Source organism: Pangasianodon hypophthalmus, chromosome 5, assembly GCF_027358585.1.
Source record: "Pangasianodon hypophthalmus isolate fPanHyp1 chromosome 5, fPanHyp1.pri, whole genome shotgun sequence".
NCBI classification, from domain to species: Eukaryota; Metazoa; Chordata; class Actinopteri; order Siluriformes; family Pangasiidae; genus Pangasianodon; species Pangasianodon hypophthalmus.
Window position 1 is genome coordinate 26,233,677 of NC_069714.1, and position 14,867 is coordinate 26,248,543.

At 38.3% G+C, this 14,867-nt stretch overlaps 1 protein-coding gene across 1 annotated transcript in view; it reads right to left on the bottom strand.

The window, feature by feature from the left end:
• itga4 (integrin alpha 4) overlaps positions 1–14,867 on the bottom strand; it is a 42,432-nt gene that overhangs the window by 6,609 nt on the left and 20,956 nt on the right. Inside the window, exons 11-20 of the mRNA XM_026947227.3 lie at positions 14,735–14,829; positions 14,098–14,188; positions 12,719–12,764; positions 12,211–12,365; positions 9,150–9,304; positions 6,317–6,469; positions 5,069–5,145; positions 1,961–2,111; positions 1,668–1,766; positions 1,488–1,564 (exon numbers count right to left, since the gene is read on the bottom strand). Coding sequence (XP_026803028.3) covers positions 1,488–1,564; positions 1,668–1,766; positions 1,961–2,111; positions 5,069–5,145; positions 6,317–6,469; positions 9,150–9,304; positions 12,211–12,365; positions 12,719–12,764; positions 14,098–14,188; positions 14,735–14,829 — 1,099 coding nt within the window. The remainder of the gene's footprint in view (positions 1–1,487; positions 1,565–1,667; positions 1,767–1,960; positions 2,112–5,068; positions 5,146–6,316; positions 6,470–9,149; positions 9,305–12,210; positions 12,366–12,718; positions 12,765–14,097; positions 14,189–14,734; positions 14,830–14,867) is intronic.

Genomic DNA, 14,867 nt, shown 5'->3' on the forward strand with positions numbered 1-14,867 from the left:
AAATATACTTCAAAAAGGAAGAACGCTACTGACAGAAAAAGAGAAATTTCAGACATTTGACCTTGCTGTGAGCTTGATGCTGTTTGGATCAATTCCCAAATAATTCCATATACAAACATGCAACCACTCATTCTTCTTCAAGATATTGCACTAATGAGTATCTCGGTTGGACGAATGGATGGATGAATAACCCGAAAACAATGCCTTCACCACCTCGTGGCTGAGGTTGAGAAAAATTGCAGTATTTAAAGCCAGTAGAGGTTTACACAATCTATAAACCATCATCAATTCTATTAAGTACACCAACATCTGGTTTATATTATAACCTGCTAATGATTATATTCCTCACTTTGTTTATGAAGTATGCCACTGTTTTTGCATTCAGAGGCTAAAAGTTAGCCCTCTGCAACCAGAGGGACACCGTCTAAACCTCAATCCAAATCTAAACACCATTTGATTATACTGCATTCTTTCCTGTTCAGCTTTCTCCCTTTATCATAGTCTTCATCTCAGGTCATTAATGAGTCAATGAGAACAGCTCAAAAGTAAAGCTTCATTCAGTTTTCCTGAGGATTTTTATATGATTATTACAGTCTATAAACACTTTTAAAATCTTTTTGAAGGAAAAAACATCACCTCTGTTAATTGTGCCTTTAAGTACAGTTACATTATGTATTTAGGCAACAGTAAAACCAAACAAGCACAGTATGCAAGATCTATGCTAAGTGTTCAACAATAAGCACTGTGCTGCCTCGGCTCGAGTGACTCATAATATCCTGCAGCATACGTTTACCAGTCGCCCCTAACAACACCCAAAACACATTAAAGGCCTCTCACATGAGCTCTCTGTGCGCGTCTGTGTGCACCGGATGCCAAATTATGGTCCATGAATAATGCAGAGAAGTAGTGAGACATTTCTTCAAAAAATGGATATTGGCTAAGATTGCTCAATTTTAACCAACTTCCTTCCTCTTAGACTTTCAGTGCTCTAGTCTAGAAGGTTCTCAGACAACAAGTGTATGAAAAAGTAAAGAATAAAACACTTGGAGTGTGGTGTTATAGGAAAATAATCAATGATTGGTTGTTGTGATGCAGCCAGACACAAAGCCACCCCATAGCTTATATACTAACAATACAACCTGAAGTGTTTTATTCCACTTGTGCTACAGCAGTTTGACAACGATTACAGTTTTTATTGATGAAAAAATGACAAGTTGTAATTTTTATCTGTTGACATGGAAACTTTTGGACATGCCATCACTTAAACAACTGTTCCCTCACCATGCATCTATCTGTCTATCTGTCTATCTATCGCTTTTAAACTCCTCTGTTCTGAAGAAAAAGTTACAGCTTTCCCTCTGACACTGGAGACTCCTTCCAAAAATACTAAATAAAGATTTAATCAACACCTTCTGACCAATCGGAATCAAGAATTCAACTCGTGCTGTAGATATAAATAGTGCGCTTTCATTGAAGCATTTTCGTACCTTGTCGCATTGATGCTGATGCTCAGGTCACCAGCGCTGCTGTTTTGTTTCACGTCCAGTAGAAAGCTGATGTTGAGCTGCACACAAAAAGCAGCACATCAATCCCAAACAGTACTTTAAGAAAGAAAAAGAAATGGAGGAAGAATTTTAGGAGAAAAATATTAATACACAGGCAATTACCTTGGACAGAGCTGGTATGTAGAGATTCGCCACGTTGCAATCCAGGGTGGTGGTTGTCTTCTCCTCATCAATGATCTCACAGCTCACATGTTTCTCCTCCTGAAATCACCATCACATCAGTGGTAATGATATTTATTTTATGAGTAATGACTTTTATTTACTTTCACAATTTTATAGTTAGGATTTTTTTTTTTACATCGGATATATGAGCATGTATCCCAAATGCTTTCTGAGTGCCAAGAGTTAATAATATAATATACATTTTCATCCATAATAAGTCTAAGTACACTCACTGCATCCAGCACTCTGATGAAGTGAAGATTGTTGGGGAATTGGACGTGCAGTTTGGGTAGAAAGGCGTCGTCTCCTACATTGACCAGCGTAGCGTTCAGCATGATGGTCTTCCCATTTCCCACAGCAAAAAACTTCATGTTGTTGTAAGATCTGCCGAGACGAGAAGCTCTTCATTAAACATTACAGCATTTAGGGCATTTTAAATAAACCCAATGCAATAACACTCACTTGTGTTAAACAATAAAATGTTAAAAGTTTTCAGCCGAAAGAGAAAAAAAGAGTCTCCGGTATCAGTGCTTTATTGCTTTCCCAGGTAAAGGTTTAACTTAGTTTTCTGTCCTGGGTAATGATGTCTTCAGGGAACGACTGTTTCTAACTCGCTTTTTGGCTGTTTCACAACATTATATATAACTATAAACGAAAAAAGCATGTGGCAAGTCATTCATTAATTAAAAAAAACGGTTAGTGTTGGCAAATTGCTGTGGTTTAAGAGGAATAAAACATGACAGGATGTGTCGTTATAGGAAAATAATCCGGTCCGGCCTGATCAAAACCCTGTTAATGAATCAGCTGTGTTAAAGTAGTTAAGACTAAAGCAGCAGGAGGAGAGCAGAACTGGCTTTACTGAGTCTGAATCCAGGTAGATAGTGTTTGTCAGTGTTACGGATTATAAATGAGATCGCTATCGAGCAGTACTTGACTCTGGAGGTCTGAGCAGCTAAATTAACCAAGCACAAACACACACAAACAAACAAGCAAACAAAAACACCTGCATTCATTTGCATGGTGTCTTCGCTGAAGGCTTTGAAGAAACGACGAGAAAGACAGGGAGAGGATGAGCGCCACACACACACACACACACGCACGCACGCACACACACACACACACACAGAGCTCAGACCTCGAAACGAGGCACCAGGTGCGCATCTGGGAGTGTGACAAGTCTCACTCCCCCAATCACCACACACACACACACACACACACACACACACTCTTGCCTTATGAATAATCAGATCATGCATTATCACTGTGAAGAGTGGAAGAGGTCCATAAATTAGTTTGCGTACTGCTGGAAACATGATCCAAAATGTTAATTTGTGTGCGCGCACACACACACACACACACACACACACACACACACACACACACACATGCCTCAATTAAGCGAGCCTTGAGAGAAATGCTCTGAATCCAAATGACTGATGTAGAGCGCTGGCTCTTGTTCCTTGTGCTCTACTGGGCATATTTATGAAATTATAGCAGATTCTTTCTCAGGCGCTTGAAGATTCCCTTAAGTAACATTCACTGTGTGTGTGTGTGTGAGAGCAGGACAAAGGAGAGTACTGATTGAAACATGACGGATGATGCGGCGGTCAGAATGGGAAGCTGTTGCACAGAGTAATTCCCTTCACTGATGTGTGATTTCATATTTCCAGTTCATATTTACATGCAGTTATTTGGCAGATGCTCTTATCCTGGGTCACAGCATGAGGCATGAGCGGTGTACCTGCTAAGAACTGCTGCTGTAATCATAAAACTTTCCTGGGCTTGTTCTATACCAACATCCGATATCATGTGATATTATGTGACATAAACCTAGTGTATGCTGTCACACTAATGAACGGACAACACGAAACGACAGAGATCTGGACATAATTCCCGATTAATGATGGCAATCAAAATGAAGTAGACTGCAAAAATAACAAGAGGAGGAACTAGAGCATCTTCCTACAGTTCAAGTAATCTGATAAAAACATAAGACTCTTTGGCTAGAAAAATGTCTACAGACAATGCTAAGTGAGTGAAAATATCAGCTCTTATCCAGTATGTTGTTCTTGATGATCTGCCGTTATCGGTCATTGACTGACAGATACCAGCGCAGTGAAAACAATAAAACAACGTACTTTACTTACAGCTCTACAGAAGCGCTTTTCAGAAGTGAAACAAAACCACTGCATCCGTACTCTGTCTGTGATAACTAATGTAGCTAGCTAAAGCATTCATTTTAAAATCAACTTGCTAATGTTACAAAGAACAAGTCTTGTAGCCTAAAGACTGGATGATATTTGCTGTTAACCGTGCGTACTCAAGATGGATGCTGCAGAGATCTTGTGGTCAGGAAAAAAACGAAATTAACGCTACATGTCCACTTGGTGAACAGTGGGAGCACTATAGCACCATGTGACATGATGTCACTAACTGTTTTTCTTATTACGGTTTGTGTTTGAATTTTAAAATCCCCTCGCATAATTTCCAAACCTATTAAAAAGTTCTGTTTTGTGTACCAGTCTTCTGGATTTTCTTGATTAGTGAATGCTTTCGAATGTAAAGTCAGAGCTTTTGATATGAGATGCATATCATGACAACAATCATGACAACAATCACAAAGACGGCGTAAAGAGAAACAGATAATCAGTGTGTTTGACACTCGTTGTGCATGAAATCGTTAAACATTTTACAGTTTGACTCGGAAACCTGATGAACAGGGATGTTTTGGCTCTGATCTCATCGAGTGGACATCACTTTTAATCCTCCATACATGTCACTTTTAATCGTCCATACTTTACATAAGGTGTGCAGGGGAGTGTGTGAACAATGCTGCTTGTGTCACTGCTGCTTCATGTGTCAAGTATGAACATATTATGTGCTTTTTATGGGCACTATTTAAACTGGAGAGACTTAAACAGAGTTAAATAAAATGTTTGGTAACATCCCTGATTGATTAATAGTAAGTAGGTTATTCATTTCAGTATTAGTATCGACGAGTCCCGTATCTAGAGATCTAAAACTAAATCCAGATTTCTGTACAAAAGCTATAAATAAAATGAATTGAACTGAACCTTATGGTCTCTTAACCCTATCAGACTTGTCAGTAATTCTCTTACACATCTTTCACATTAAACATGCATGTTAGGTGAAGTAGTGTGTGTCAGTGTTGAGCCACAGCTGCTAAAGAGGCTTTACATTCATTCAGACTCCACCCACTGGTGTTTCGGTGAGATCTGAATTCAGAGCATGACTGAGTGATGGGAGATGGAAGTGTGTGACAGCCAGAAGTTTGTGATGCAGGAAAAAAGTGGGGAAATAAATCAAATAAATCAGCTTACTGTGGAAGCACCAGATGTGCAGAAACCTGCAGGTTTGTGGAGCAGTTTTCCCAAGCGCAGTATCTGGCAAACTGAGTCTGTGAAAACACAATAAACACACAAGTCTGTTTTTCCAGTCTACAGAGGTAAAATCCCTCCGTTTCATCCGTGCGTGGAGAGAGTACTCAACTGGTTCCACTTTTACACTAACAAGGTGCCAAGAGCTGCCGGCACTTTCCACCAGTTTAGGTTCAGAACCATTACAGAGTCAGAGGACGGTGTTTCCTAATGTGTGGTGTAAAATTAATATTTAATATTTAAAAATCCACAAAGGACCTTACAGGATTTATGATCTTTCATCTTTCAGCAGTATTATATAACACAATAATTACACATAAGATGAGAGAGTCATGTTTTATTGCTTTTTATTTAGCTGTTTATTCAGAGTGTGTAGCTGCTCAGAGGAGCTTTTGTTAGCATTAGTTGTTAGCCACAGGTGGAAGAAATACTGAGAAACTGTACTTAGTATTAAATTTACAAAACTCAACTAGTGCACTAATTTAACAAATTCATTTACAAACTTTAACTAGCTCACTAATATAACAAACTTATTTACAAAACTCAACTAGCTGACTAACAAAAATAATTTACAAACAGTAACTAGCTAGCTAATTTAACAAATTAATTCACAAAACTCAACTAGCTGACTAACAAAAATAATTTACAAACAGTAACTAGCTAGCTAATTTAACAAATTAATTCACAAAACTCAACTAGCTCACTATTTTAACAAAAAAAAATGACAAATGATAACTTGCTAGCTAATTTAACAAACTTATTTACAATATGTAACTAGCTAACTAATTTAACGAACTTAAAGTTAATTTAACTCTACATACTTCTTTAGATCTGATGGCTAATTGTAAAGGCTAATATTTTTATGTGGGAGGAAAAGGAGATGTCTCAGCCTGTATGAATGGGTAGCTCTTCTTTTAAGAAGAAAATCTTACGAAGGAAAAAAAAAAAAGGAAAAAAACCTCATGCGAAATTGCACCAAGTACTGAAGGTCAAAAATAAAACCCCAGATGTCCCTGGTTCCTGATTTCCGACCTGCAACATGGTGCCAGAAGCAGGTGAGTTTTGCTGTTTTGTGGAGGATAAACGAAGGAACTGTTCCTGATTAGAGCGAGTGAGTGTGTGTGAGTGTGTGTGTGTGTGTGTGTGAGTGAGTGTGTGTGTGTGTGAGTGAGTCATGCCTGGTATTCGTACCTGATTTGTGACTCGGTTCGTTTGTCCGTCTCTCTGCTGTAGAACGGCTTTGAGTGGAGGAAAGCTGCTGGAGACTCTGCTCTCGACACTGTGCTCACCCAGCTCATACTGAACATCGAAATACAGCGGCGTGAAAATATCACGCACATCTCTCTGAAAACACACGACACACACCATTACAAACTTTTTTTTTTAAAATATCACAGGAAAGTGAACCAATCTGCTTCTGTTGGAGTGTGTGAACTTTGGGGTCCAGGCCAGGGAAAAGAAAGAGAATTGTATATAAAATCATACTAGATGTCACATAAGCACCTCTAAACACACACACACACACACCTTTCCCATATTTCAAACTTTAATTTCCTGATTTTCAATGCTCTCGGCATTTCTTGCAAATTTCTCGGAACATGAACCAGGCATTATTATAAGATGTGTGCACAGTGACAAAGTTGTAGCCAGAGGATGTATTTATTCTGATGAAGATGAGAGCAGGAAGTCAGAAAATAAAATGGTGATACCTGAGAGAGAGCAGCACAGCCAGTTTATCTATTAACCACTAGTGGACCTAATTCAGTTCCCACTTTCCTGAATTCTTTCCCATTAAAGGAAAATCTACTTTTTTGCCAGTTCTTTTGGATTTTCGTCGCCAGAGTAAGTACTTTACGTGTTGCAATTAAAATAGTCTGTTTTTGTGTTACTAATTATTGTTATTTAATCTGATATTGGAAAAAAAAAACCTGAATTTGCTGTGGGAACATTTTCTGATCTGATTCTTGCATATAAACATGGGAAACAGATTACTTTAAAGCACACCACTATTGCACGTGAGATGCTTCAGTGTTCTAGCGATTTCTCTGTGTTACTGTGAGGACGTTAGTACTGGATCAGAATCTAGCACCGCCGATAAACAGAGATCGATGGAAAAAGTGGGATTGGTGCATTTCTACTCTCTTAACATTCATCTTCAGTAAGCGTGTAACCCTGGGGTGAATCCAGATCCTATCTTGGGAACACTGTGCATTCCTGGAACACACGGGATGCCAGTCCATCTCAGGGCACCACACACACACACACACACACACACACACACACACACACTTTTACACGCTCGTTAAAAATTAGCCAATCCACCTACTGGCATGTTTTTAGGAGGTAGGAGGAAACTGGAGAACCCAGAGGAAGCCCACATGGACACAGAGACAACATGCAAATCTCTACACAAAGCTCCGTAACGCAAGCTCACGATCAATCCACGGATTCTGAAGCTGTGAAGTGGCACAATGCCGCTCGTCCTCTTAACCTCATTTTTGTTTATATTTGTAGGCAGAGCCAAACAAAAATAACTGTTGCAGCGAGCAGATTATTGTTTTTGGGTGCAAGCAGGCGTGTCGTTAGCAAAACAAAAACATCTCTGATAAAACAGTGTGTATGATGTCGCCACACCCGCTCCGATCAGCAGAACCGTAAGCTGCTATAGCCATGTGCTGGGTGTGTTTCACACATTTTCCCCTAGTACGGAGAAAGCTAACAGTGAGACCTAACAGCTATCTAAACATATTGAATTAGTACATTGCAGAAGCCTGAGTGTGTATGTGTGTGTGCAGTGTACAGTTGATTGATTAACATGATGCCTTAAAACCATTTATTTTACCGTCCTCAGAACAATCTTCACTCCATCTGCTCTGAATGTCTCAGTTATTTATTAAGCTATGAAAATGCACTTTAGGGAGAAATTGCACACTTGTTTATAGGCATCACTACTATCGATATCGCTGCAACCTCCATTAATTACTTTGTAAACCCTGAGAAGCAGCAGAAGCACCTGATTATGGAGTCTGGAGAGGCCTCGCTGAACACCTGGACTGTTACACACACACACACACACACACTGATACACGCTCTCATGCAGCATCTATCATCTCCATGCCACTCATTCTGTTCATCACTCAGTTTCAGCTGAATCAGCACTCTGACATGATGCAGCAAACTCATTTGCAGCAAACTCAACTTCTTTTCACCAAGTTCTGCACATCACACAGATGTGGGGGACATTTCCAGGAAGTTGCTTGTGCTAAACTTAGAACTACATCTAGGACTACCTGTTTATGTAGCACTTTTCTATACTGTGATTAAAAAAAAAAAGGTATCAGCACAAAGCCTGGGAATATACTAATGTCATCATTTTAACAAATAAAAAAAAGAATAAAAGAGAAAACCAACATTAGTACAAGCAAAAAAAAAAAAAATGCAGCATGTGAAAACAGACAGTGTTATAAGCTCTTATTAATTATCAGGCAGCCACACAGACCTGCAGGCTTCTAGCTAGCAGAAACACTGAGCAGATCTATCACTGAAGGTCATATCTAAAAAGCATCCTGTAGGAACTAACTATACATTTTTTTTTTTAACTTTGTTTAATTAATTGACATATGACACAGGAACTAACGTGTTTCTTGGACATTCCACAACGTTAAGTGTAACTACAAATAGATATTAAAAAAAAAAAACGTTTTTCTTTTTTTAATTTTTAAAAAAATCATCACAAAATTGCTGTGGTTCAAGAGGAATGATACGCTAGTATTGGAAAATAATCAACTCTGGGGCAAAACAAACCCTGTTGTTGATTATTTTCCTATAACAGCATGTCCTGTGTTTTATTCCTCACAGGAAAGCAGCAGGAAAAATGTCATTCAGACACAGTGACGATTCTAATCAAAATCCAAAGTTTAGTCAGTCTTACACTGTAATCTCTTCTGCCCACCTGGTACCATGGCATGCCTCAAAGGGCAACTCTTTTCACCCCACAACAATCTCAGCTGTAGTGCCCTCTTACCCTCATGAAGGCTTGATGCTTGCTGCAGGTTGTCAGTCCGTGTTTGGCCCTGACGCGACCCGCCGTCACGTTGGACGTGCCGTTGGCGTGGAAGTAGAAGCGAGATGGGAAGGGTTCCTTGTGCTTAACGTCGGCACTGAGGTTGTACTTCAGCTCTGAGCAGGAAAGTGGTGAGAAATAAAAAAGATAAGATAAAAAAGTTGTTTAAAAGTAACATGGATCATAAACTGTGTCATACATGCAGAGTTCCGACATAAAGTTCCCAAATACAAAGGGAAGGCAATAAATGATGAGAAATACCCATAATTATTCTTTCAATCTTACATTTCCATATTATACCTAAATTACTAAAGGTTGGCATGTTCAGTCTGTTTATGTTATGTGGCAGTAGAAGGCTGATTGGCTGACTCATGTTTCTTGGGAACAGGAAAAATTGATCAAGAACCTCGTCTTTAGTGGACGCAGATGGTGATTTAGATGACTAATAAACTATTTTCAACAGTTCTAATAAAGCTCTCCTCATCTCTTGGAAGTCTTTACCATCCCAAAAGCCTACTTGCTGCACACGAGGATGTGTTGTGTATCAAGAAACTGATATTTTAACAAGTTTAATTGATTTTCTTGATGATTTACACACTGTTCCCTTTAGACTCCTATGTGTTAACAGGGTAGCAGGCAATATCAATCAATCTGAACATATCAAATGGTACAGTATACAGCTGAAACATCTTGCTTCCATCTTGCTGATGTATCTCAATAATGTGGACATTTCATAAACGTCAGCCATTTTGTGTTGTTTCGAAAAGGAAAGTACATCCACTGAAAGTGTTTTATGGCCAAGATCTGCTCCTGAAGTCTACCCTGACTCAATCTTTTATCTAACGGTCAACTAACGAACTTCACTTGAGCTGATAAAGTTTTGGACCAGCCCATGAGATGACAAAGGTCCCACAAGGACATATCGGGTGGAAGTAAACTGGAAGTAAAACCTATAGTTTCTACTTCCCACACGTTTAACCTCTGACCTTGCTTATGTCTTTCTTTGTAACAAAACCAGGAAATTTAACATCCTGACCAGATCCCTGTAAGACAAGAGTGTGAGCCGGGCCCGGTGTGGTCGGCTATGTTTTCCTTTGTTTACCCACACAACACACCATCAGCAAGGACAGGCCTTGACATTACACACACAAACCCACACACAGTTGTAACGGCCGTGGCTGTGTGAGGGATGTGGAGGAGAGATAAGGACTTGTGGCCTGAGTCTGAGTAACTGCCTTGTTCTCTCAGTAAAACCCTGATAATTAATATGTACCATATAGAGGGTGTTGCTTTCGCACACACTTCATCATATATTTTTGAACTCTTTCAGAGCAAAAAACAGCTAATTTGCATAAAACAAGGTTTAATAGTAAGGCTATCTGATAAAAAAGTTATGCTTTTTAATCCTTTTCCTCTTAGCTTGGTGAAAGAATGACTAGCAATGAATCTTTCTCTTGAATACTATTTATTTATTTATTTATTTATTTATTTATTTACCTAACTACTTCTCTTTTTCTAACCAGATGCTAAAAGATTTTAGGTTTTAAGTATGAATCAATGTATCTACTACCAATTCAGAATAAAGTAAGATAAGAGGAAAATCACAGAAGCAGAAATGTGAGAGAAGCCTTAGAGAAGTTAAAAAAAAAGAAAGTTGCTATTTTCTAATGAGGTTGGCTGGTGACTTTGCAAAGGCTACAGGCGGATTTTTTTTCTCTGTGGGCAGGGCTAATCTTAGGTAAGCTTCATCCTGACCAATCACAATATTGATGTCTCATGAATTCCCTGTAGATTTTAATTTAAAAAATAATAATAATGCATGGACATTCTAACAAGTGAAAGCTAACCTAGTGAGTGTAGCCTCTATATGCATGTATAACTGAGTAAAACGATTCACATTCTTGACTCTCTGTGTTTTGGCTTGTGGGAGTGGCTTGATGCCGTTCATGCAACCCAAAACATCATGCTCATTATAATATCAGACCACACCCACCTTGGCAGATCTCCCATCAGTCCGATCAGTAAGTTTAGATGATTTTTAAGCATTGTTGTACCAGACTTCAGTTTTGCTTTTTTTTTTAATTCACGTTTCCTAGATATCATACACACGTTGCTAGTGAAAACTTTTTAATTTCCACTCTGCACACCAAAAACTACTCACTTTGTTAGCTAGTCTCTTTGATTGGGTTTATGATATTTATAACAATGGACTGCTTACATTTCCGTTTTGAACTAGTGCAGCTCTCGCTTTTCTACAACTATTTATTATCCCTCTATTTATATAAGGTATGTATATGAGCTAGATATGAAATGCGGATTTCGTATAATCATAGTTGTGTATTTATGATGAAGTATACAGTTTGAACCCTTTCTCCAGCTTGCTAGAAGGTGCTTTGCAGGTATTCTTACATCTCTGATATACATGCCTGGTGTTGAACTTTGAGAACTCTTGCAGATGCTAACTGTAAAACACAGCCATTGTGAGTGTAGTGAAAAAAAAAAACGGAAACGCAGGAGCATGTGTTTGTGTTTCAGACATGTTTGGGCACTGAGCCCATTTTACAAGTGTGAATGGATGACAGCCTTCTAGAAACTCTGCAAAAACCACAACTCTAATGCAATGCGTAGGTTTGTTGTGGGTATCTGTTTGACTGGTGTGGAAAAGGTCTGTGATGTTATACCAGTTACACTGAACTCTCACATTGCAGTGGCATTTAATAAATTCACCCAGAAGACAATGGGTTCACTTTCCTCTAAAAGTTTCTTCCTTATGTTATCTCAGGGAGATTTTCCTTGCCACTGGATTGTTCATTAATGATCTAAATCTACATTTGGATTTGTGTAAAGCTGCTTTGTGACAGTTTCTATCATTAAAAATGTCATACAAATAAAATTGAATTAAATCTTCCTCTTTGACTATTAGGAGGTTGTACTATTTTGATTGCTGAAGTTTTACCTTTATACTTCTAGTGTGTAAGGTTTTTCTTTCACAGTTTAAGTGAGATCAGGAAGCAGGGCTCACCTATAAGTCCGGGTATGGCTTTTCCCTGGACAATGAAACACACGTTGACCTCCATACACACAGCAGGAAGACCGTGTTCAACACAAGAGGCCACTGATCGATTCACACTGACCGGCAGAAACAACGACACCTCCACCATCACCACTGGACGAGTCCTAGAGAACACATATCCGATCGAAATCAAAAACACACACTATTATTCCCAGTGGTGTGTTTTTATTGATGGATAGCAGCAGTGACAACACATAAAACAGAGTTGATATCAGGTGTATAGTTCACACTATGTGAAACTGTATATGTGATAACAGTTCACACTATGTGTTAGGAATGTCCATGTGTGTATTATTTGCATAAACTGGAACATTCCTGATTCAATAATTCAGTTAGTGCTTAAATAAACTGGTCATGTTGAGAAGCTGTAGATGAACAGCATTCATTAAGGATATAAATGTAAAATCATTTAAAACATGTCAGACTTGATGTTTATTGATGTTTGAAATACTCTTACCGGAGCACCACTGCAGCGTCAGACAGAAAAGCTCCCACTGCTATGTCTGTTAGGTGAGAAGAAGGAAATAATTCATTTCAAAATCCAAAAAAATGGAACTACGAAGGAACTGAGAACTATACAAAACTATACAAGAGATTGTGTTGTTTTTTTAGGAGCCTGATTAACAAACACGCTGGTGAAAACAGTCAGTCTGAATAAAGGCGTCGGAAACACTGCTAGCTAAGTGTGATTCCTCACACAGTGAATGTCACACTTCGATCAAGTTGTCGGATAATTATGTGGATAATGAAACAGACATAAGGCTAATCAATTCAGTTTGTAATCAGATCCTGGCTACCAGAATGGCTGTGAAACTCCTGCACCACAGTCAGGATGAAATCTTTAAATGCAATAATCACCTTTTTCACTTCTGGAAGTAACCAGATTTTAAAATGCTAGAACTGTACTTGTGGTTGTGGCAAAATAGAAGCATATTTTAGAAAAAAAATTAGTGAAAGTCTGTGAAATGTTCCAATTTCAGAAAATGTTCCGTAAAAAATGTCAACGTTTCACCATGTGAAGGGTTTTCTCAGGCCACCAAGTATCCTGTCTCTGCCTCTCAGCTAAACACACAAAACACATTCAGCTCTAGACCTGGGCAATAGGATAATATAATATTTAGATCATGATAAATTGTCATAATACTCTTTTTCAGAGATATCATTGATTAAATAATTACCAACTGACTGTAAGCAGTTGAATTGATGTTAAATTTTTTTTTACATATTTTAATTTTTATTTTTTTTAATTAAATGTATTTTTAAATATAAAAATTAAAAAAAAAGAATTTAAAAAACACTATAGTATTGTTGGGAAATTATATATTATAACCTATATATCATGATCCATATCATGTATCATAGAAATGTATGAGAATCGTGATATGATGTTTTTTTGTCATATCGTCTGCCCCTGTTTAGCTCTACATGATACAGCAGGCTGAAATATAGGAATAATATGAGATTATGAATTTACAATTATCATGAACATGAACTATCATGAACAGTTGGGGGGAAAACAATGAACTCAACTGAGATTACATGCTTCTAAGGATCAACTAAGTAAACTTGTGTATTAGTTTTGACATATGATGAACACAGACCTTTTGACTTTAGCTATCTAGGTTATATAGGTAATGTTCAGGTACTGTAGATATTCCATTTTAGTATATTTTATTATATTAGCTATCTAACTGCCAAGCTAGCTGGCTATTTATATTTGCTACTGAAACCATGGCATTCTCTAAGACTGAAATCATCACCCAAACACTATTAGTATCACTTGTGCTGCTTCTGTCACATGGAAAACTGTATGTAGTAATGGAGGAAAGGCGTTACCCGGGTAACCGTTTCCATCTACATCGATGCCTCCAGAAATGGACTGTCCAAACATGCTGAGGCTGTGGCCGAGGACTGAGCCTGTTATCCTCTATGGGTCAGAATGAACACACACACACACACACACACACACACACACACACACACATACACACACACAAAATAAGCCACTCTGAGGCTTTTCTTCATAGCATGGAACAGTTTAACTACAGAAATAGTTCTGTATATATGATCTACTTTCCATTTTAACCTAATAATGGGAAACATTTATACACAACTGGGACACTTCCATCTCAGGATTTATTCTGTGTCTCCACTGAATCACTTGCTGCATTACTACATACATTTGACCACAAGGTTTTATTAATTAGGTATACAGACATATCCAAAACATCTGAATGCCTGAATATCAAAAATTCATTTCATTTCATCAGATATCAAGTAAGGAATAAAACAGTACACTTCAGGGTGTGCTGTAACAGGAAAATAATCAAAGATGTGATCACATCACCACACCAAAGTTGATTATTTTCCCATAATAGCGGGTCCTGAAGTGTTTTACTCCTCTTATTCCAATAGGAGAAGGAGAGGAAATGTCCTGAAATGTGTGAGTGTAAACAGCAGGCTGTGGACGTACTTGTGAGAAGCTGGATGTTATACCGCTCTTTCTTCCATTGTAGATATAAATAGCTCCATGCAGGTCTTCCTCCTGTGGTGCTCCGATGGCCACATCTGAAACACAATCCACATCCAAGAGCTGTTAACAACAC